The sequence below is a fragment of the Capra hircus genome, chromosome 17 (genome assembly GCF_001704415.2).
Source record: "Capra hircus breed San Clemente chromosome 17, ASM170441v1, whole genome shotgun sequence".
NCBI classification, from domain to species: domain Eukaryota; kingdom Metazoa; phylum Chordata; class Mammalia; order Artiodactyla; family Bovidae; genus Capra; species Capra hircus.
Genome location: NC_030824.1, coordinates 58,170,893 through 58,195,477, shown reverse-complemented (window position 1 = coordinate 58,195,477; position 24,585 = coordinate 58,170,893). Strand labels below are relative to the sequence as shown.

At 42.0% G+C, this 24,585-nt stretch overlaps 1 protein-coding gene across 4 annotated transcripts in view; it reads right to left on the bottom strand.

The window, feature by feature from the left end:
- SMAD1 (SMAD family member 1) overlaps positions 1 to 24,585 on the bottom strand; it is an 82,159-nt gene that overhangs the window by 45,673 nt on the left and 11,901 nt on the right. For 3 of the 4 annotated variants that reach the window (XM_018061574.1, XM_018061576.1, XM_018061578.1), the window contains exon 2: positions 438 to 1,007. In XM_018061574.1, coding sequence (XP_017917063.1) covers positions 438 to 837 — 400 coding nt within the window. In that variant the 5' untranslated portion in view covers positions 838 to 1,007. Of the gene's footprint in view, positions 1 to 437; positions 1,008 to 1,261; positions 1,314 to 24,585 lie in introns of those variants that run through there. The other variant, XM_018061575.1, reaches the window with a different exon arrangement.

The following is a 24,585-nucleotide window of genomic DNA, read 5'->3' as shown; positions in this document are numbered from 1 at the left end:
ATTCTACTGGAGATGATTAAAAGCGCTATTTTTAAGGATAAAGTGATATGTCACTGGCAACCACCCTCAAGTATGTAGACAGCAACATCATGCTTCTTTCCTGATTTTCTTCCCTTGCAATAAAATCATAGCTACCTCTGTCTTGAGAAATGCACAGAACCAAAGGGAAACATAAAGAATAAATTTAGCAAAAAAAACAATTTATGAAAAGGTAGATGTATTAATGCCTCCATGACAGTTTTCACAGCCCTGCTCCCAAGACATAAAGTTAACTAGAGACTATGCTGTTAGAACATATGACCCTTTCAAGGACTGACAGACATGACTTTTCCCCTGATACTTAGAAATTACAACAACAACAAAAACACATGGAAAGGGATGATTTCGAGAAGCAACATAGATCTGCTAAATGCCTCTACAGGAACGGACTCACTCACCGGGGCTTTCTACTCGCTTATAGTGGTAGGGGTTGATGCACACCTCCTTCTGCTTGGAGCCGAAGGGAAACTCACAGCATTCCAACGGCTTCAGTTCGTGGTGGCTCTGAAGGTCGGGCCAGCGCCACACGCGGCAGTAGATGACGTGAGGCAGCCCCTTCCGGTGGGAGACCTGCAGTCTGCCGTCCAGGGAGCGGGGAATGGTGACGCAGTTACTGGGCTGGCCCGGGCAGCTCAAGGCCTTTTCCAGTTCCTCCATGGCACCCTTCTTTTTCTTCAGTTTTTTCACCAAAGCATCAACGGCCTTCTCTGCCCATTTTTCTTCCTCGTCACCCTGTTTCCAGCCAAGAAGTCTCTTCACAGCTGGACTTGTGAAGGAAAACAAACTTGTCACGTTCATGATGGTGCTGTGCACACCCCTTGTGGAGGGAGAAATACAGACGTCCCCAAATGTGAAAGGACAGTGAGAGAGGCTTCACTTTATCTACATAAGATTCTCCTTAGCTTCTTCGTGCGGAGGTCCTGAAATGACCATTCCTGGTGTTTCCAAAAGGAACCCAAAGCGAGCACCTAGAAAAGAAAAAAAGGGGAAAGGATGTTTAAAACCATCTCCACCACAAAATCACAATTTATTAAACAATTACCATGGGCCAGGTACTATTTTAAGCACTTTTATGTTTTACAGTGTGCTATGGAATGAATTATGCACCTGCCCACCCCAAAACTCATATTGAAGCCTCAGTGTGACTATATTTGGAGGTGGAACCTGGAGCCTTTAAGGAAGTAATTAAGGTCAAATGTGGTCATGAGGGTGGGGTCCTAACCTGAGAGGATTAGTGGCCTCATAAGAAGGGAGAGATTTCTCTCTTGCCCTATGTGTGCACCCACTGAGGAAAGGCCACCTGCAGAAACAGAAAGAAGGCCGCTGCCTACAAGCCTGGAAGATAGCTCTCAGCAGAAACCACACTGGTTGGACCCTTCATCTTGGACTTCACAGACTCCAGAACTGTAAGAAATACATTTCTATTTAAGCCACTTCATCAGTGGTATTTTGTTATGGCAGCAGACCAGCACAGTATTTAACCCTTTAAATAATTATTTCAACTAGGTAATACAATCATTGCAATTTTATAGATGAATAAACTGAGATGCAATTTAAAAAGAAGTATGCTACTCTTTATACGAGTTATGAGGTAGAAGCAATAGTCCCCTTAGTGCAAAAAAAGTTCAAGTTCTCAACAGATACTGTGATATTTTATATTTATAGTCACTCATGGGCTCTAAAATATTTATTTCAAAATATACCTCAATCAACAAAAACTAAAAGCAACAGAACTACAACAGTCTTAACATCTGTTTTTGGTTTGCTCAAGTATCTCATGCTAAAAGAAGAGGTAGTTAGTTATATTTATACTAGATAAATGTAGCAACATTTTAGGGTCTTTATTCAGTAAATAAGTCTATGCCTTTGGACTATCAGGCAATTAAGGTAGGAAATTCATTCCCTGCTTCTTCAAATACGCTTTTTATTGATGTGAAATGAATCAAATGCATGAACCCATACTGTACCAAATACTTTAGTCAAACTGTTTCATTTAAACCTTCCAGTTACTCTTCACTAGATAAAAATGCAAATGGTGAAAAAGATGAAAGATGATAACTTTGCACCAACTCCAGCTAAGATTGCGTAGCAGGTATCCCATCAACCTCCTTCCCAAACAACTATAAAAGTTGAATAAAATACAAATGAATAAATCAAGGTGGGGGGGAGCCCAACTCTCTAAAGGCATCAATGAGCAATCAAAGTACTCAGGACATGAGCGGCCACATCTGGAAAGATGTGAAAAGCGATGAAGTGATAAGCTAAACATTCTTCATTGCTTTTCTTCTCAAGGCATTTGCCAAAGCTACATTGTAAGAAGCCAAGTAGAAAGAAGCTAAAGGACCAAGCAGAGATTTCAGGAGTCTCACAGTGTTGAGGAGAGACCCCCATCCAAAAAAAAAAAAAACAGAGTTGAGGGCCTGCCAAGGCGAAATTCTGGTGAACATACCAGGTTTTCCGCTGAGACCCTTGAAGAGGTATGCCCTAGTGCAAGGGCTAAACTGAAATGGACAGTGTTTAGAAACAGCCTAGAATTATCTTAACACTAGACTAGATCAAGATGAAAGGAAAGAAGGAGAGAAAAACTGTGAGAGAGGATATAGTATATTGAAAGTTACTGGCCAAAGACTTTCCAAAACTGGCAACAGACATCTAGCCACAGATTCATGAAGCCCTACAAATCCCAAGAAGGAGACATAGAAATCCACAGGTTTTCATGTGTCATATCATGGTATAATTGCTGAAAACCTACCACAAAAATCTTTAAAAAGACACAATACTTTCAAATGAGTACAATAAGAATGACAGCTGACATTTCAACAGGAACAATGAGAACAAAACCACAGTAAAACGGTGTCTTGGGCCTGCCAAATGTAGCAGATAGCTGGTAACTCAGAACGCGATACTCAGAGGGAAAGAAGTCATTCAAAAATGACTGCGAAATAAAAGTGCTTTACAACAAACAAAATCTGAAATAACTGGCTTCCAGGAGGAATTCTCAAGCACAAGGGAAAAGCAAGAAACTATAGGAAAAAAATGAAGAGTTCCATAAGGGTACTGACTTTACCAAACAATTACAGGAATATCTTGTGGTGCTTAAAAGACAGAATTAAAATGCATAACAAAAAAGCAGAAGGGATAAATGAATTCAGAGTTCTAAGGTCCTTATACTACCCAGGCAATGCCAAAGCATTAAATTATTAGATACAAATTATGAATTCATGTCATAATAAAGCAACCACTGAAAAAATAATTTAAAAGCAATAAAAAGGTAATAGAGGAATTAAAAACATGGCATTCTATTTAAAGATATGATTAACCAAAAAAACTTCAGAACAAAAAGGAGTACATAATAGGTGGGTCAAAGAGAAAACAGTAAGATTCAGATATAATCCTCAAAGTCTCGAGAATTACTTACAAATCAAGAGACTAAATAAGCCAAATGAAAATATACAGTGTACTTACAAGAGACACATATCAAATATAAGGACAGAGAAAAGCTGAAAGAAAAAGAATGGAAAAGAACTGTACTGTGCATATTCTAAACAAAAAAGTTCACAGAGCTATCAAATCAGACAAAAGAGACTTCAAAGAAAGAAGTATCACCAAAGATAAAAGAGGGACATTTTATAATGTTAAAAGAGGTGCTCTACTATGAATATATCACAATCCTAATTTTTTATCCAAGCAGTAATGGTTTCAAAATACATAAAGTAGAAACTGACATAGTTAAAATGACAAACAGTCTTAGTGGGAGATCAACAGAGTAAATGACAAAACAAGCAAATAAAAATTGACAGATATAGGAGATTGCATGTTTAAAAACTTGACTCAGTTCATGTATGCACCCAGCAACTGCAGCATACATAGTACTTTAAAAAACACAGGACCATATAATGGGCCGTTACGCAAATCTCAACAAATATCAAAGGAATAAAACGATACAGAATATGCTCTTTGATCATACTACAACTAAGAATACATGCCCAAATACTGTTATTGAAAATAATTACACTTTTACATAACCTGTGAGCCAAAGAAGAAAATATAGGGGAAATTAGAAAGTGTTTTAAATGGGATGATTATAAAACTCTGACACATCAGACTTGTAGGATGCGGCTCAATCCATGCTTAGGGGGAAGCTTATACTCTTCAGTGCATAATTAGAAAATAAAAGCAGCTGGAAACTAATTTTCTATGTATCTACCAAAAGAAAAAAAAAAGGAATAAAAATTAAACCCAAAGACAGTTAAAGGAAATGAGAGCAAAAATTAAATATATATATAAAATAGGAAAATAAAATCAAAGTCGGCTCTTTGAAAAATACTAATAAAACCAGATATTCCTCTAGCAAAACTAATCAATAAAAGAAAAGGCAGAGATTACCAGTGAGAGGAATAAAAGGGGGAAATCACTACTGATTCTGAGAACTGAAAGGGATAATAATGATGGACTGCTATCACAGCAAATTGTACATGCCAGCAGTTACTTCCTCACTAGAGGAAAATGGAATTCTATCTGACTGTCTTCCTGTCTTTGGAGCAGAGCCCTGTACCTGGCACATATCAGTCTCAATAAATGTTTGATGAATGATTTAGCTCCCTGAAGGAATTAGAAGGCCAAGAGTGGAGCTTTACTTACTCAATAGGTTATAGGGGCTCAGTTGTTCCCTTCTGTAAAGTTTTACTCAGATTTACCAGTTCTTTGAAAGTGGCATTATTTTTGTCTAACAATAAAAGAGAAAACAAAACACTATGCTATCATCAAGAGTCACACTTGGTCACAGTGTACCTCCTGAAATGATTATTTACTTTTACTAAAGGTTAATTGTGCAAAAGAACAAGAAAGACAGCTTTTTCCCTTGTCCTCCAGTAACAATTTATCAACGGAATACATTTCTCCTTATCCTATATGTCCTTTTCTTCAACTCCAAAAGCTGCGTTTTTATATTTCAGTCAACAGTTTTCAAATTGAGGGGGTGAGTTTCTATCAAAATCACTTGGGGCTATTTTAAACTCTAGAACTGATAAGATTTATCATAAAAGGCGTGTGGGGGTGGGGTGGGGTGGGGAGTTGGGGAGACTGAGGACCACAATTTCAGACCTTTGCTTTAGCTATTCTAATCGACATTCATTCAACGAAGTTGCACGGAGTGCCTGCTAAGTACTTAGGCTACCCAACTAAGTACCTAAGTACTTAGGCCAGAGACAAAGATGGCTCCATCCTGAAGAGCCAGTGTGTTAACAGTGAGCTCTCGGGAAGGAAACTGGCTCCCCGTATGCCAAGTTCAAGGACTGTGCTGAGCAGTCTCGAGGCAAGTGCAGGTCTCAGCAGGAGAGGAGTTCCGAGTGGAACCAGGTGAACTCAGCGCAGGAACATAAGAGGCGGCCCCTGTACTGCGCATGTGCCGACCATGAACCAACCACCAACCATGTCACAAAAGCTCTACCGCACGGAAAAATGCTGCCCGACAATACAGAAAAGCAGAAAAGGAGGAAGTTTTCCATAAGAGGAAATATCATTACAGGATGAGCAGAATTTTGCAAAACAATAGAACTAATATTTGGAGTCATTACATGAGAAACACTGTTCCCTTTATTACCTGGTTTAAACTTTGTGACAAACCCTCTTTAAGAGAGCATTCTGTTTTCCTTACTATACAGGTAAGGAAAGTGAAATACAGAAAAAGTTAATTAATTTGTTCAAGGTTTATGTGCACGGTTGTAAGTGGTGGGGCCAGAGAGGGAACCCATGTTTCTGGCTCTAGAGCCTCAAATTTTAAACCACTTTTCTAAATAGGTAGTTCTAACCGACATCAGGGAAATGCTAGGGTTCAAGGTTGATGTAGATGATACAAGGCTGATAAGGGCAGGGCAAGACTGTGAAGGGCCTGTGATGCCTATTATCCTGTGGGCAAATGGAAGGTTTTAAATCAGACCATCAGTGTGATTAGCTTCATGTTTCAGAAAGACAGCTAAGGTGACATCCTCAATATAGAAGGCCTCTCCACCCAGGGAACAAAAACAACATCAAAAAACTGAATCACAACATTGTCAATCAGTTCAGTTCAGTCGCTCAGTCGTGTTCGACTCTTTGCGACCCCATGAACCCCAGCACGCCAGGCCTCCCTGTAAAGTAACAACAACAACCAAAACCCACACTGTTAGGGCCAATTGTGGGGGGGGGGGGGGCCGGGGGCGGGCACAGGGGAACAGGGGGCGGTGGGAGTTGATGCCACTAAAAATATTAAAAGGACAAGATCATAAACTCTTGCATATAAATGTGCCTATGAAACAAAACGCAGGTTGATGACTGATTTTTGCCTCCTTGGGTTAAGCATTTTTTTTTTATATTCAAGTCAAACAAGTAACCCACCTCCCATCAGGAACTCAAGAGTCCATGACACGATGGCCTTGGCAAGACAACTCATTTTTTTCTGCCCCTTTTGGTACTTCCTGCTTTAGTTTATGTCAAGAGCTAAGTGGCCTTATCAGTTTAAAGCGCAAAATAAAAACATGAGTCAGCAAACAGAGATTTCCTTCCCTCTTCTCCAAATACAAACATTTCACACTGACAAAGATGAAAAAGCACTCAACTGGTAAAGAACCCCCAAGAAGTCTTAAAAAAAGGGCGAGATTTATTCCACTAGCTTCACTTCTAGAAAGGTACACTAAGGAAATATTCTGCACTGAAAACGTAAAACTGTTTTTGCACAATGATTTTCATCAGAGTATTCTTTACTGTAAGGAAAAAAATAAATATCTAAAAATTTGAAAATAGTTAAGGAAGCTGTAGTATAGCCCACTCAAAAGAATATTATGTAGTCCTTAAAAATTATGTTCATAAAAATGATAACTTGGAAAAAACCTTAAGCAGAATATAAAACTGTGTACATAGCTTGAACAACTGTGTAAATATATCAAAGTATTAACAGTGGCTGGGTTTGGAAGGTTAAGTCTCTCTCGTTCCTACTTGTTAAAACTTTTCAAACATTCTTTAATGAAAATCTGTAACTTTAAAAAATTTTAAAAGCCTCTATACACAAATATTTGCAAATGACACACACAAAAAACCACCTCAATTCATTAATTCAAGCCACATACAAAGTCTACTTATAAATCAGATTAGACTTACAGTGGGACCCGATTTAGACGTCATAAAAATGCAGTTTAAGACAGGGTTCTAAAGTCAGTACCTTTCCCTATAGAGTCTCACTCATGGAAAGGATTTCTATTAGCACTACCAGAACCAAATGTGAAAAATACGCTTATAATGCTCCTTTTGACATGGCTATTGAATTCTGCAACTTATGTGGTATTCCTTAATGTTAAAAGAAAAAAAAGCAAAAAGCTGTAAACTAACTTTAACTGCTGTGTGAACTCGCTCTACATTGAAAGGAACCCTCATTAGCCAACCGCACAAGGGGCGTTTTCTTCACCTCTGCCTCATCTAGTAAAGAAACATGTAATTATCCAACTGTGTGAGTATCAACAAAACACACTCTCTGCCATGCAATCCCTCAGATCCCAGATTCCCACTGAAAGTTTCAAAGGAAAATTATCCTAATTTGCATCTGAAGATACGAAAAAAAGACATGGGGGTGGGGTGGGGTGAGGGTTGGGGGCTGCCAAGCACTACAAATCGAGAAAAGCACAAGAAGAGGGGACAGATGATGGCCAGTCGCCCTCTGCAGCTTCAGACTAGCGCTGTTACAATCCGTGCACTGGCATGAATTCAGTAAACTAGACAAAATAAATGATCCCTGTAAATACTGAGGAATAACTAAATTGTTCAACAAAATCAGCATAAAATATAGGCTCCAAAATCGACTGGGGGAAAAGTATCAAAGACTCCTTCCAGGTACCTTAAAAAAAGTAGATAAATGGTCTATTGTCAGTGAAGCAAGTGACTCACCCCAGGCCCCAACCTCTTGCTCTTTGGTTCATTGCTGTCTTAACTCTAATGGCAAAACATCAAGGCATAAAGATCAAAAGAATCAAGGAACTAAAAGTATGGGATATTGATTAACTTCACTTTAGAACTGTTTAACTGTTGGATAAGTTACTTGAGAAAGCAGACAACTTTGTAAAGATTATCTTTCTACGAAAAAGTCTGATCCATTTTGCTGGAGAAAGTATTTCCAAGTAACTAAATAAACTCCATGTGTATTTCCTGATATACCACCAGCTCTTCTTAAACTGATGATCTTGTGAAGAAACAGAAAAAGACTCCAGTTCCCAAAGAGCGACTGTGGGGCTTTTCAGAAATCCTAAGCAAACTATATGATTCCTGTAGTTTAGTGGTTTCATGGCTAAATCATTTCACCATACACCTCACTAGAATGCCATGGAAACAGGAAGTACCTCAGAGGTGTACTGCATAAAGTGACTGGTGGCAATATTAATTAGTACTGTGGAAAGGTGTTTTCTATCCTAACATCCAATTTTAGATAGGATTCAAGGCCTGATGAGAACTCTTACCTCCCCCGAGATGCTTAAATTAAAATATAAAAAAGGGTCAAAAAGTGAACATACCAGGAAATCTGTAATGTAACTTTTCATTACTTCAAAATGGACTTTTTTTTTTTAACCTGCTTTATTTCATGTAGGTACTAATGTCAACCACATACTCCTGCTCAGTCGTGTCAGGCTCTTTGCGACCCAACAGGACCATATACCACCAGGCTCCTCTGTCCATGGGATTTTCCAGGCAGGAATACTGGAGTGGATTGCCATTTCCTTCTCCATATATACTCCTAACCAAGAGCAGACTCCTCAGAACAAATCATGATTGCCAAGAAGGATAAAACAGACACCCAAACATTCCTGACACTCACAGAAACCACAGAATCACAGACTAGACACTACAGATTTGGGTTGAAAATGCTTAAAAAGATGAAGACCTGCAAATAAAAATATTCCAAAGACTCGATGCTAGTATATATTTTAAAACATAAAGAGCAACCCTTTTAAACCAAGAATCCAAGAACTGCCATGAGCTTTGCTGGGAAGAGTACGATGGAGAATTCACAGAAAGAAGGGGAGAACCATACCAAACAGAGCTAAATAAAATTAGGCTACAGAATTAATGAAAAGTTATGAAGAATTGGGAAACTACCAAGCTTTGGATAAAGCTAAAATACCTATTACTTAAAAGCAGAACCAAAGACACCCCACAGACTGCCTGAACAGGAAAGCTGAAGCCACACACACGCTCACATTTCCAGCTGGAAAACCAACCCTAGGAAGGGGACCAAGGAAAAGCAGTAATGAAGACAGGCAGAGAAAGTACTCTGGGAACACACAGGACACAACTGGAACAGCACCAACTCCAGACAGCTCTGAATAAAAGCATCATAGAGCGTTGATCACACAGCTCCCTAAGGAAAATGCGACACCATCATCTACTCTTAAGGCAAACGAGGGAGGAAAATAAAGTTAAAATTGCTACACAAGTACAATGACATCCCAAAGAGGAAAAAAGAGAGAGAGAGAAGGGTTTTCTCTAGCTGTCTCAGTCTCAGAAAAGGCCCCAAAGTAACAATGGCCTGTGATTCCAACAAATCATCTGTTCAAATGTTTCCTTTTCCCAGTTACTCCAACTAGGAACTCAGGAGGTTTTGAGATCCTTGTCCTGTAAGTCACTCTGCGTTTCTTTTTCATATATCAAACAAGCAGTTAGCCCTCAACTTTCATTCAGCATTTCCCAATTTCAAACAGGTCAAACGCAGCTAAATAAAGCTCGCCACTAATCAAAAGGAAGGGAAAGAAAATCCTAGAACAAGAAAAAAGTACAGATGACTAAAACCTCTATCTCTTTGACAGACTTAAAGCACTTTTTAAACCACCTATTTCTTTGCTCAGAAGTTGGGCTAAAAGGAACTCTACTTTGACTGAGTCCTTAGAGGGTAAATATATAGACGTGTGTGTATATATATATATGGGTGTACATATAAATGTACATATTTATAGTTCCTATACAAGAAAGTAACGTGAACATCCACTGCAGATCACAGAGGAATTCTGCTGGTCTTGGAACAGCAAGAATGTCCTATTGCCACAAACACCCAGAAAAGTGGAAGTTGCTCAGTTGTATCTGATTCTTTGTGACCCCATGGACTATATAGTCCATGGAATTCTCCAGGCCAGAATACTGGAGAACTTCCCAGTAGCCTTTCCCTTCTCCAGGGGATCTTCCCAACCCAGGGATCGAACCCAGGTCTCCTGCATTGCAGGCGGATTCTTTACCAGCTGAGCTACCAGGGAAGCCCAAACACCCAGAAGACAGACTTCAACTTTCCTGAGTTTCTTATTATTCAGCCTGTTTCAGTTACTTCCAAACCTTTCCCCACTTTCTAAATGTGAGACTGATGACATAGAATAGCTAGTCTGCCTCCTTTTCATTAAAATTTTTTTCAGAGATTAATTTTCCAAATCTGGAGAAACTAGGGGGTGAAGGTGGAAGAGAGGACCAGCTCTTGAAAGCTAATTTTCATCATGCAATCATGCAGGTACTGGAGCCTTTAAAACACAGGCACCAACAGCTTCTCTTCCAGTCTCTTAGGTGTGATCAGAGGGACAAGCCAGCAAGAGCTGCCGAGATGTGGTCTCTCTCAACCAAGTGTTAAGTGAGCAGGAATCGTAGGAATCAAAAAGGAAAGGATGCGCTTACCACCTGCCACTTGAAGTTCACTGCAGGCTGTAACATTTCAGCCAAATGATTTCAAAAGCAGCGTCCTCTCAATGAAAAGGAATCAAGGATTTATGGATGTCACACTTAGATGTGTCTCTAACCGACAGTGCTGTAGTTTACATATTCAAGTGGACTAAGTCTGCTATTCAATGTATGTTCATTGTGTTGGAAAATTCTTCAAGACAAGAACTCTTTCTGGTTCTGCGGTGCTACACAAGTGCTTCCATCCTGACAAATTCAGGCTGCCGACAGGGGACCTGGTCAGTTTTTCTCAGTCATAGATAATCCCTGCAGAATAGCGTCAGTTTGGTTTCGTTTCACTAGATGATACTTGTTTAGTTAGGTAAATGCTTAAAGCAGAGTTTCCTTACTGTCCTCAACTTCAACCAAGAAACCTGGCTTCTTTCTACATCTCCTTGCCACTTCCTCTAAAAGTTGAATACTGGAGTGTATTCATTCCCTTCTTCAGAAGATCTTCCTGACCTAGGGATCGAACCTGGGTCTCCAGCATCGCAAGCAGATTCCTTACCATATGGGTTAAAGGGAAGTTTCTACAAGTTGTACAGTATTCTTTAATCCCCCTGAATTCCCCTCTCAAATTTATGCTTATAATGGAAAACTGTCCTTCTGTACGTGGTAAGCCTTTCAAGATATCCAGGTCCTAAGGTCTGTCTAGTCAAGGCTATGGTTTTTCCTTTGGTCATGTATGGATGTGAGAGTTGGACTGTGAAGAAGGCTGAGCACTGAAGAATTGATGCTTTTGAACTGTGTTGTTGGAGAAGACTCTTGAGAGTCCCTTGGACTGCAAGGAGATCCAACCAGTCCATTCTGAAGGAGATCAGCCCTGGGATTTCTTTGGAAGGAATGATGCTAAAGCTGAAACTCCAGTACTTTGGCCACCTCATGTGAAGAGTTGACTCATTGGAAAAGACTCTGATGCTGGGAGGGATTGGGGGCAGGAGAAGGGGACGACCGAGGATGAGATGGCTGGATGGCATCATGGACTCGATGGACGTGAGTCTGAGTGAACTCTGGGAGTTGGTGATGGACAGGGAGGCCTGGCATGCTGCGATTCATGGGGTCGCAAAGAGTCGGACACGACTGAGTGACTGAACTGAAAGACCGCGCTCTGATAAATCTCATCTGTAGTCACCTTAACTCAAGAACTGTAGAGTTACTGGCTTGCAACTGCTTACTCCTCAAACACTGGAGACGGCAGAGCAGAGGCATTTCCAAACTTCACTGTCTGTCTATAGGAGGAAAAGGTCTGCAGTAGCTGTCTCTTGGAAAAAAATTCTTTTGAGTCTTAAGTTATTATAAAAGAGCAATTTTACAGCTTGCAAAGAATGCTAAATGTGGTAAATTTCCATTAAGTGACCTGTTATGAATGATTCAATCATTAACAAATGGAAGAAACTATTTTAGTTGGGCTATTACCTTATGGAAGGATTGTACTGGTAGTTTTTACACTCATATTGACTTTTTATACCAACTTTTCAAGGCGCATATCATTATCTCCATTTTACTAATAAACCTGAGGGTCAGAGGTTAAGTAACTTTTCCCAGATCATTTTCTAGTAAGCGGTAGATCTATAATTTAAACCAGGAACAGATACTGAAGTCTATTCATCAGGTTAAAACAGTAAGTAATTCCAATACTAAATTCACAGATGAAAACGGAATAGGCCAGAAGAGGAAAAAAACTATCCTTTTTACTTGGGAAACAAAAACAAAAACAAAACAAAACAACGCGCCAATCCTGCTGTATTTCAGTTTTTGGAACATTGCTCCTGCTCCACCGATCTCACAGGTGCTGTTTATGACCACAAACACGCACATCTGTAGGGGTGAGTGACATACACAAGGCAGGGCCGCCTGAGCCCTCTCCCTATATTTAGATCCTCCAGCTCTGCTCTTAATTGAGTCATTTAATCAGAACCCTCTAAAAGGGAAACACATCCATATTCATCACAGGCATCAAAGGAAACATCTTTACAAGTTATATCCTTTTACAAACCAACATGTGGTCTCACGCCACTCTCCCAATTGTTAACTCCTCCTCTGGGAAGAACGTGGAATTTTATTTCTTTTTATCACTTGAAAAAATCACTTCCCTCCTAATTCAGTAAAACTGGGTGGAGGCCACTTCCTCCACAGGTGAGAGAAATAAAACTTGTTGCTCTGTCATTGTCAGGAATTTTAAAGCGAACCGTTTATTTCATGTGCTTGCGAAGCAGAAACAAAAGGCAGGCCAAAATCCAGAGGGAGAAATCAGGACCCAGTCTCCAGACTTTCAGATCAGATCCCCACCATGTTTCTGTCATTTTAAGACATTTCTAAGTGAGAAAACAGGAGCTTCCCTTGGAACGAGAAAAGGCAGGTCTAAAGGGAAGCTTTCCACTTAGCAGCTGCTCTTTGAATAAAACACCTCTGAGCCTCAATTTGCTTTTCCATGAAATTTTGATTTCACCACCTACCCCACTGGGTTGTTACCAGCCTTAAATGCTGCTGCTAAGTCGCTTCAGTTGTGTCCGACTCTGTGCGACCCCATAGATGGCAGCCCACCCGGCTTCCCCGTCCCTGGGATTCTCTAGGCAAAAGTACTGGAGTGGGGTGCCATTGCCTTCTCCAAGCCTTAAATGGGAATACATAAAATTGATTTGAAAATTCTAACATGCTGAGAAAAGTAACATATTTACAGAGTGGGTTCACAGTAAGCTAATTTTAATATTCTGTTTACACAAACAAAAGTTTGTGTCTTAGCTTTTGTCTGTCCAGTGAAGTTTGAACTTGGTACAAAGAAAATGATAAGAAAAGCTGATAACCACTGCAGTGATTCAGCTCATTTGACAAACCCCCAGAATATATTAGATACTATTCTTTTTTTTTTTTAATATTTATTTGGTTGCTCCGGGTCTTAGTTGCAGCATATGGGATCTATCTCCCTGGCCCCTTTTGATTTCCCCTGGAATCAAACCTGGGCCCCCTTTATTAGACACTATTCTAAGCACAGGGACACAGCACTGAACAAGAGGGAAAAAACAGTTTTAAAAAAAAAGTTCATGCCTTCATGAGACCTACATTCTAGTGGTCAGGTCACCTCACTGAGAAGGTGATCTTCCAACAGAAGCCTAAAAAGGTGCGAGATGGAGCCAGTCTGAGGATGTACATGGCAAGCAGAGGGGGAGCAAGGAAGAGCAGAGGCCAAGAGGCAGGAATGTGCCTGACATGGTCCAGGGGCAGCACGGAGTCGGCACGGCCTGGATGGCGAGAGGGAAGGCAGAGGAGCAGACAGCAAAGCCACAAGCACTTTGGAGCTTCCTCCCCTCTGAACTGAGCCGGGAGCAGAGATGCCAGTGTGGGCCCACCGCCAGCTTCATGGGGTGACTATGGTGTGGCTGGGCTGAGAACAGGCTGGAAGGTGGGGGAGCAGGAGGAGGAGGAGGGACAGGGCAAGAAGGAGTAAGGAGACCAGTTAGGAAGCTGCAGCAGTTGCTGTGGTTCAAGATGATAAAGGTTTGGATCAGTCCAGCAGAAATGGTCGGACCTTAGCTGCTGCGGTGGCTCAAATGGTGAAGAGTCTGCCTGAGATGCAGAAGGTCAGGGTTCAATCCCTGGGTCATGAAGATCCCCTGGAAGAAGAAATGGCAACTGACTCCAGTATTCCTGCCTGGAAAATCCCATGGACTGGGGAGCCTGGAGAGCTATACAGTCCGTGGAGTCATATGACTGAATGGCTAACACATTCTGAAGTTATGGCTATGAACAAATACATTTTATGAAGAAAATACTTAACCATAAAGTTGGTGATGTCTGTTTAATTTTTCTGGAATCTGTTAAAATCCCGTATCACAGCCCTATGAGATGGCGTACCTGAGGTGGAGTCAAAGGTTACCAAAGAAGTAGCTCAAGAATGATCATGGGAGGTAGAAGGGGAGTGGGTCTGTGTGAGTCAGTCATGTCTGATTCTGCGACCCCAGGAACTGTAGCCCACCAGGCTTCTCTCAAGAATGATCACGGGAGGTAGAAAGGAAGGGGAGAGGGGGAGAGATGGAGAGAGAGAGAGTGTGAGTGTGTGTGTTAGTCACTCAGTCGTGTCTGACTCTGTATGACCCCATGAACTGTAGCCCACCAGATCCTCTGTCCATGGGATTCTCCAGGCAAGAATACTGGAGTGGGTTGCCACTTCCTTCTCCAGGGGATCTTCCCGACCCAGGGATCGAGCCCATGTCTCCTGTGTCTCCCACACTGCAGGCAGATTCTTTACTGTCTGAGGCACCAAGGTAGCCCCAACAGAGGGAAGAAGGACGGTAAATCCTGCAGTGATGAGGGTGGAGGATGGGGAGTGAATAATAAGGAGAGGAAGTGTGGCACAGTCTGACGTGACAGTCAGAGCTGGGTGTTTTTATGGAGGATGCTGGAAGAATGCTCTGAAGGGGGCAGTGCGGAGACCCCCACTCCTGTAGACCCTGTGGTATGAGGGTTATGAGGGAAACAGCCGGAGAAACAGCTCTCAGGGAAGCAGCATCCTCATGTGAGCATGACCTATGTTCAAGACCATTCACGTACCAAATAACCCAGAGGTCCAACAATAAGGGAATGATTAACTTATAGTACATCCAACAATGATGTTGACCGGTAAAAAAGTAGGGGGAGGACAGCCTTTCACGTCTAACATGGAAAAAAAAACCATATGATAACTGTTCAGTTTAAAAAAAAAAAAAGCTGCAGAACACTACACACAGTACAATCTCATTTTAAAAACTCGAATGGAAACAAAACCTGTACATGTAAAATATACGTGTACCTTGAAAAGCCAGGAAAGAAATCTGAACAAGCAGTTACTTTATGCAGTGAGCTGGTGGAGAGGAGAGAGGAGAGCAGACCATTTTTACTTACAACCAATAACTGTTTCCAATTTAAAACCCCAATAATAAAAACTGAAAGTAGGTTAAGAGATCTGTTCTACATGGCCCCAGAAGACAATATTATGACTAACAGGTGGCAAGATTTATCTTTTTATAAAGAAAAAAAAAACACATCGAAAGTATTTCTGTAGAGAATAGAATTATCACTGAACTAGGATTACTAGAAATGTATTCCTATATATGGATTTGGGATATATAACCTAATTCTGGATGAATAGGACATTTGATGGGAATATACTTTTTTATTAAGCAATTCAACCACATGATCAAAAAACTCAATTTTACAAAATGGCATGTTATAACAAAAAATAAGTTCCCTCCCCGTTCCAGTCCCCTTCCATTAATAATTCAAATATCCTTCACATTTTTCAATGCATTAATTTTTTTACCAAAGAAATGTTCTGTATTAATCAGATACCTCAAAAGCAATTCGGTCCTGTCCTTTCCCAGTATGTCAATCTGTTATTTGGAAGAATAAAATAACTCCTCAAAATCTAAGTTTACATAACCGCTGAAACAAACATTGAGATCAGCCAGATTTCACTCCCCTTCACAATCAATGACATCTTGTTTTCAATCTGCCAAAAACCCAAGCTAGACTAACAGGCCTTCAGGAGGAGAAACTGAGCAAAGAGCGGCTGCCCGCTTTACCTACAGCAAGAGCTCCCTCCAGCTAAGAGCAAAAAAGCAGCAGAAGCGCTTGTCTTTCATCGGGTTAGGGAAACGATGCTATGGGTACGAGCAGGCGTCACCTACAGAATGAGGTGAGACCTGCACCACAAACCTAGACCTCTTTCGCCTCAGGTCAGTTGTTTAGTCCAGTTCTACCTATTAGCCTCCCCAGAGTCAGTTATTTACCAATGGGGATGGAAAAACCCAATAAACAAGAGTGCACTTGGAAGGCTTCCGAATGCAAGTTCTCCTCCTCTGTATGTTCAACTTTCTAAGCAACTTTACTCTCCACTAATTCACTATTTAACTGCATAATTCGGTAAGGGCTTACATAAAGGTACAGTAGAAAAAAACTGGGCAGGCTACAGTTTCCAGCATCACCAAGCTCACAGCTGCTAAGTGGAGGGGAGGCGTGAAGGGTGGAAGAACCACATTACCAGGTTGACTGTGATAAGAGTCACAGGACGTCTTCAGGTTCTGTAATTATCTAAAGGAGGGTGGACAAAAACCTGTGCCATTTCCTCACCACAACTCCATCTCCTGTGTACCTCGGGCTTTCTGTTACCTATCCTGATGCAGAAATCCAAACGAGTTTAAGCTATCAACCATGTGCATCAGTGGGGATGAACTACAGAATGCATCATCCAAAGCAGCCTTAATAAAAATTAACCATTACTTCTCAAATATGCATTATACTTTTATCAAAGAAGTTTGTCATTCCTTAGCACATTCTGCTTATTACACTAATCATAAAACTATTCCATACTCTTGAGAACATACCAAATTCTAAAGAAATGCCTGTTCAAGATTCTAATATAGCTGTGGAAAATACATAGATGACAGAGTTAACTATGGTTTTATTATAAAAACTTAAAAACCTATTCCGTCACAGAAATCACTCTATGCTCCTCTTGAAATTCATCGTATTGGCAGCAGTCTTTACAGAATATCTGAAACATGCCAGTTCGAGGACTCCATAAACTCTCACCACCCACTTCAAAGGGCTGTCATGCCAGTGGTTCTATGGGAAACATCACGCAAGAGCGTACCCATGGCGCCGTCAATTTCCAACACAGCTCAAGTATTCAGAGAGAGCAAGAAAAGCCTTCTGCTCTCACCACCACCCCCATCACAACGAAGCACCAAGCACTGTCCCAAGCTCTTACACCTATTAACTCTCTTAATCCTTACAGGAATCCCATGACGTAAACGCTGTTTTAGAGATGATGAAACCAAAGTGCAGAAAGGTTAAGGGCTTACCAAGGCAACCCCTCTACCATCCTGCTTCTCCTGAATAACCTCCTCCTTTGTCTCATGCATAAAGGAGAGGGACTGACAAGCAAGGATTTGCTTACAGTTTTATTTTAATCCCTCTAGCTCCTTCCCGCCCCAACTTTTGGTTCTGGTGTTGTTTTCCTTCTTGGTATCTTGCCACTTTCCTAGAACATGGAAAAACCAAGAGTTTTACCAGGTCAGCAAGTAAGAAATTAAGTCCATTTTCATCCAAAGAGCCTAAAATAGGGATAAGAAGCTATAACTACACAAGGCCATTAGTACCATTACCTCACACTAACAGCCCATGTTATGTGTTTGACTATTAATATTCTTTTCTTGTGATGAGTCTGTGGAACATTACAATTAAACTCCTCTTAAGAAATTCATTTTCTTTACATTCTCACTGATTATTCTCTTTTTAAAATCTAGTTTATTTTTTACCAATTACTGTGTAGTGGGTTTTTTTTCCTCTTTCATATGGCACTTTTTTATTGTGTGAAAATATACAAAACATAAATTTTCATTCTAACCATTTTAAGTGTGCACTTTAGTAGCATTAAGTATGTTCACACCATTATGCAACCATCACAACCGTCATCTTCAGAACTTTTCAAGGTTTTTTCTTTTTTAAAAAAGTATAAGTACAGGCTGTATTTTCTTATCCACTCCTAAAAGGGAAACACTTGGGCTATCTCAAACCTTTCCTTTATAAATGATGCTCTAAGAAATAACTTGGGCTTCCCTGGTAGCTCAGCTGGTAAAGAAGCTACCTACAAGGCAGAAGACCCTGGTTTGATTCCTGGGTTGGGAAGATCTGCTGAAGAACGGACAGGCTACCCACTCCAGTAATCTTGGGCTTCTCTGGTAGCTCAGCTGGTAAAGGATTCGCCTGCAATGCAGGAGACCTGGGTTTAATCCCTGGGTTGGGAAGATCGCCTGGAGAAGGGAAAGGCTACCCATTCCACTATTCTGGCCAGGTGAATTCCAGGATTGTATAGTCCATGGGGTCACGAAGAGTCGGATATAACTGAGCAACTTTAGCTCACCGGGAAATAACATGTTAAAAAATAAGTTTTTAGTAGCCAGCCTCTGTTAAGATTGTAAAGTCGCCTTTCATTCTGATTTTCTCAGAGACTGACTGACTAGATTTTTTTTTTTTTAATGTTTTCTTCCAGTTTTACTTCAGGTCCTTTATTGAAAATATACACAAAACAGAACAAAAATTACTGGCTCTTTTTTTTTTTTTCATGAGGTTAACACTGTTCCATTCAGAGTACATCATGAGAAACGCTAGACTGGAAGAAACACAAGCTGGAATCAAGACTGCCGGGAGAAATATCAATAATCTCAGATATGCGGATGACACCACCCTTATGGCAGAAAGTGAAGAGGAACTAAAAAGCCTCTTGATAAAAGTCAAAGAGGAGAGTGAAAAAGTTGGCTTAAAGCTCAACATTCAGAAAACAAAGATCATGGCATCTGGTCCCATCACTTCAGGGGACATGGATGGGGAAACAGTGGAAACAGTGTCAGACTTTATTTTGGGGGGGGGCTCCAAAATCACTGCAGATGGTGATTGCAGCCATGAAATTAAAAGACGCTTACTCCTTGGAAGAAAAGTTATGAGCAACCTAGATAGCATATTCAAAAGCAGAGACATTACTTTGCCGACTAAGGTCCATCTAGTCAAGGCTATGGTTTTTCCAGTGGTCATGTATGGATGTGAGAGTTGGACTGTGAAGAAGGCTGAGCACTGAAGAATTGATGTGTCTGAACTGTGGTGTTGGAGAAGACTCTTGAGAGTCCCTTGGACTGCAAGGAGATCCAACCAGTCCATTCTGAAGGAGATCAGCCCTGGGATTTCTTTGGAAGGAATGATGCTAAAGCTGAAACTCCAGTACTTTGGCCACCTCATGTGAAGAGTTGACTCATTGGAAAAGACTCTGATGCTGGGAGGGATTGGGGGCAGGAGAAGGGGACGACAGAGGATGAGATGGCTGGATGGCATCACTGACTCGATGGACGCGAGTCTGAGTGAACTCCAGGAGTTGGTGATGGACAGGGAGGCCTGGCATGCTGCGATTCATGGGGTCGCAAAGAGTCGGACACGACTGAGCGACTGAACTGAACTGAACACTGTTCCATTCAAGTAACTGTAGAGATGGAAAATAACTAAAGGACTCTGCCAACTATCACATTTTATTCTAGAAAATATTAAGATATTCATTTTAATGGCTCATACACAGCTGGCAGTCATAATGCTGTCTAGAGATAGAGGCAAAACAGGTACTCTCAACTCCAGAGGATCTGGGGGAGAGGGTAAGGACACAGCCAACAGCAGACAGGTGTGGCAGCAACAGTGGTCAGGGACACAACCACTTCTGGGTCCCATCGGCCTCCTGGTCCCCTTGGTTCTCCCCTGGTCCAGGGTTTCTCACCCTCGGGATCACAGGATCTTCTGGCCACATCCCTGGCCTCTCCCCATGAGATGCTGGTGGTAACAGCGCTGCCCTCCCCACAGCTCTGACGCCCAAGCGCTCCTCCAGACTCCGCGGACAGCCTCCGCGCTCCTCCAGGCTCCGCAGACGGCCTCCGCTCTCTAATACTCCTCTCCTCTTTGTGAGCTCCTGGGGCCTCTGGTCCCAACCGCTGTCTTTATGAGCCCCCACCTTTTCCCAGTGGTCATGTATGGATGTGAGAGTTGGACTGTGAAAAAGGCTGAGCGCTGAAGAATTGATGCTTTTGAACTGTGGTGTTGGAGAAGACTCTTGAGAGTCCCTTGGACTGCAAGGAGATCCAACCAGTCCATTCTGAAGGAGATCAGCCCTGGGATTTCTTTGGAAGGAATGATGCTATGTGAAGAGTTGACTCATTGGAAAAGACCCTGATGCTGGGAGGGATTGGGGGCAGGAGGAGAAGGGGATGACCGAGGATGAGATGGCTGGATGGCATCACTGACTCGATGGACGTGAGTCTGAGTGAACTCCGGGAGATGGTGATGGACAGGGAGGCCTGGCGTGCTGCAATTCATGGGGTCGCAAAGAGTCAGACAGGACTGAGCGACTGACCTGAACTGAACCTCTAGACTCCAGGAATTGCTGATTTCTTCAAGAAAGGAGAGAGGAAGCTTTCAAAGACACATAATTCTTTCTCTTTTCTCCTCAGAGAAAAAAAGGGGGTGGAAAGCAGTAACCCTCAGAACTACCTGGGGAGCATGGAGCACCGAGGGTAGGTATCACCCGGCACCTAGCACTGCTGGGTACCGAGACATCATTCGCACTCATAAGGGACCTACATATTTCCTGACACGTATTTAGACAACAAAATGAAAAAATTCACTCAAAACTAGCATGTGTCAGGCCGACAATTCTTAATGCTGCTGTATGTGAAACTCATTTGTGATACTTTTTCTAAACGCTCCCAAGCATCACCCCCATGTCAGACCCCCAGGGATGGGCCCTGGTGTTTGTACAGTGGCTGTCCTTCACAGGATTCTGATGTGCAAAGTGAGAATCACAGGGCTAACACAGAAATCATAAAGACACTGTCCACATACCCTCAAGGAACACAGTCTATAAACTGAATGAAAGTGAAGCACAAGTGTTAGTCGCTCCATCATGTCCAACTCTTTGCAACCCACATGTAGCCCTCCAGGCTCCTCTGTCCATGGAATTCTCCAGGCAAGAATACTGGAGTGGGTGGTCATTCTCTTCTAAGATAACTCTAATAAAAGCTATTAAAACAGAAGCCAACTAGACGAGGTTCACGTTTTCCCCAAAGTTACAAGCTCTTGGTGCAGATCCTACATTTATCACCCCGCATGTCACCAACAGAAGTATAAATAAAGACTCTCAAAAACTTGCTGAAAGAATCCATCCGCTAAGCTGGAAGTGGGCAGGACACAGCTCTATCAACTGCATCCAGTTTCTTTCCAATCCCTTGATTCTAAAAGGCCATCCCAATTACTGGAGTTAAACCCTCAAAGATGCTATAACATGAATAATGATGCCTTGTTATTCACCTTTTCGTATGATCATGAAAGTGAAAGTGAAGTCGCTCAGTCGTGTCCGACTCTGCAACCCTATGGACTGTAGTCCGCCAGGTTCCTCCATCCATGGGATTTCCCAGGCAAGAATACGGGAGTGGGCTGCCATTTTCTTGTCCACGGGATCTTCCCATCCCAGGGATCAAACCTGGGTCTCCTGCACTTCAGGCAGACTCTTTACCCTCTGAGCCACCAAAGAATCATAGTCTCCTCTTATCGGTACTTAAGACTGCTTCTGCGGGGAAAACACTGACTGAGACGCTGCTCTCTCCCTCCCCGAGAGCGAACTCAGTGCTGCACGGGTGAAATACCTGCAGAATCAATTAACACCGGCTCAACAAAAAGCAGAACCAGTAAGTGAGGGTGCACCTAGTTTTAAAGGAGGCTTTCCTGGACTACAGATCAATATCTCAGCCTGCACAGCGTGACAAGACAGAAGTCTTCAGCGTTTCCATGCAAACAAAAGCTATCAACACGGTTTGAATGCCGATCATTTCAACGATAATCAAGTTAATTTTGTTCACAGTTTAACAGACGGCCATTTGAAACGAAACAAACGTTCTCTCGAGCTTGAACAAACTGAATAGAAGTCCTGAGCACACAACACTGGGTAAAGAAAGAGGTTGTTATTAATTATACGAGACTGCAAAGCCAGCAACGGACACAGCACAACAGGAAGCTATGACAGGTGGGACGGCAGAGGGCTGAGGGTGTAATTCCTACAGAGACACTCACTGCAGCGTTACCACGCCCTTTGCAAGGCTACCCATAAAATTAAAGACACACTTTGATAAAATCAAAAGACTCTTGGTGCTGGCATGGCTCCTCCCTCCCCAACTTCGTTGAAAGAGTCTGAGGGATGTGTCTGCCTAATGCTTACCGGTTCAGGCCCCCTGCTCCCAGTCACTGTCCCCCAAAAGGACTTAGGAATGAAGAGGAGAGGCAACAGGCCCGGGGGTAAGCCTGTGGGTGAGATTCAAAAGCCTACCCGCCCCCCGCCAAATGCTGAAATATTTGCAGATCATTTTAAAAGAAAGGAGATGGTGGGGCAGAAGATGCTGACAAATTCTCTTCTGTCTAGCAGCCAGGTAAAAACTCAATGCTGAGATAAGACTGAGTGTACTTCAGTAGGTAAAGACCCAACCACCAACTGGTGTCACATGAAAAGCCTTTCTTACACCCACAATCTTAACTATAATAAGTCCCCTACACATGAACCTTCAAGCTGTGGACATTCGAGATGTAAGCGTACCCCTGCATTCCAGATGTTGTACCTTACTACTGGACTTTTCAAAGTACTGTAAGATTAAAAACGGTCCCTTTATTATGTTTTTAATGTATTATTTATGTGAAAGGTATTATAAATCTGTTATAGTACAGTACTACTATATAGCCGATTGTGTCAGTTGGGTCTACCTAGGCTAACTCTGTCGGACTTATCAACAAGCTGGACTTACGAACGGGCTCTCAGAACCTGTTTGTATGTAGGAGACTTACAGTATCACCCTTAAGAGACAATTAAATGCTGATGCCTAACTTGAAATATTTTTCACTTTATACGAGGCTTTACTATGTGACGGAACTTGTTATTTTTAATACCTTATGAGCCAGTCTAGCTCAATAATCAAAACCATGTTTCAAGACCATCGCTGTGTCTCATATGAAAAAGGAGACACTGCAACGAATCAAATCTAAGACCACGACTCAGGGAGGAGAGAAAGAGGCCCATCTTGCTATGAAGCACTGGCGTCCTTAAGGTGCACTGATCATGCCAGCTGACTGGGAATCTGCCTGGAACTGGCAGCCCCGAAGTGCCGGGAACACCTCATGTGCTAAGGAGACTCCGAGCCCAAAGTCATGAGGGGCGAAGGGCAACATTAAGGAAATGGGGTGGAGCTGACTTGTCTCTTAAAATGCCAACTTAGATTTATTGGGTACCTCTTTGTACTCCTGCTTCTCTCAGGAGGCAGGGAAATTTTGGCTTCCTTTCCTTCAGGGAGAAAAGCGCAGTTTCCCTAGACTGATCCTTCCTGGTCCACAAGAATGATACAGTTAAGTAAAAGAGAAGACACTGTCCCCATTCCAATGAAGAGTCTCATCCAGGACAGAGCAGAACATCTCACTGCTATTAGTTTGCATTGTTTGTGAATTGCTTACTCATGCCCTTTACCAACTTTATCAGAATTTATTTTTTATTGAGGCATAGTTGGTTAATAGTGTTTCAGGTGCACAGCAAAATTATTTCAATTATATTCTTTTTAGATTCTTTTCCATTATAAACTGGGCTTCCCCGGTGGCTCAGACGGTAATGAATCCACCTGCAGTGCAGGAGACCTGGGTTCAATCCCTGGATCGGGAAGATCCCCTGGAGAAAGGAATGGCTACCCACTCTAGGACTTTTGCCTGGAGAATTCCACGGACAGAGCAGCCAGGCAGGCTACAGTCTGCAAAGAGCCAACTCACTGGAAAGATTGAAGGCAAAAGGCAATGAGAACAGCAGAGGTTGAGATGGTTGGATAGTATCACCAACTCAATGGACATGAATCTAAGCAAACTCTGGGAGAAGGACTGGGAAGCCTGGTGTGCTGCCATCCACAGGGTCACAAGGGTCAGACATGATTTAGAGACTGAACAGCGACGAACCAGTACAAGCTATACCAAGGCATGAAATACAGCTTCCTATACTACACAGTGATTATCTATTTTATATACAGTAGTGTGTATCTGTTAACCCCAAATCGCTAGTTCATCCCTCCCTCACTTTCACCTTTGGAAATCGTAAGCTTATCTTCTGTCTGTGAGTTTGTTTCTGTTCTGCAGTTAAGGTCACTGTATTATGTTCTTAGATTCCACGTATAAATAACATCCTGTGATATTTGTCTTTGTCTGTCTGACTTTACTTGGTACGATACTCTCTAGGTCCATGTACCAATT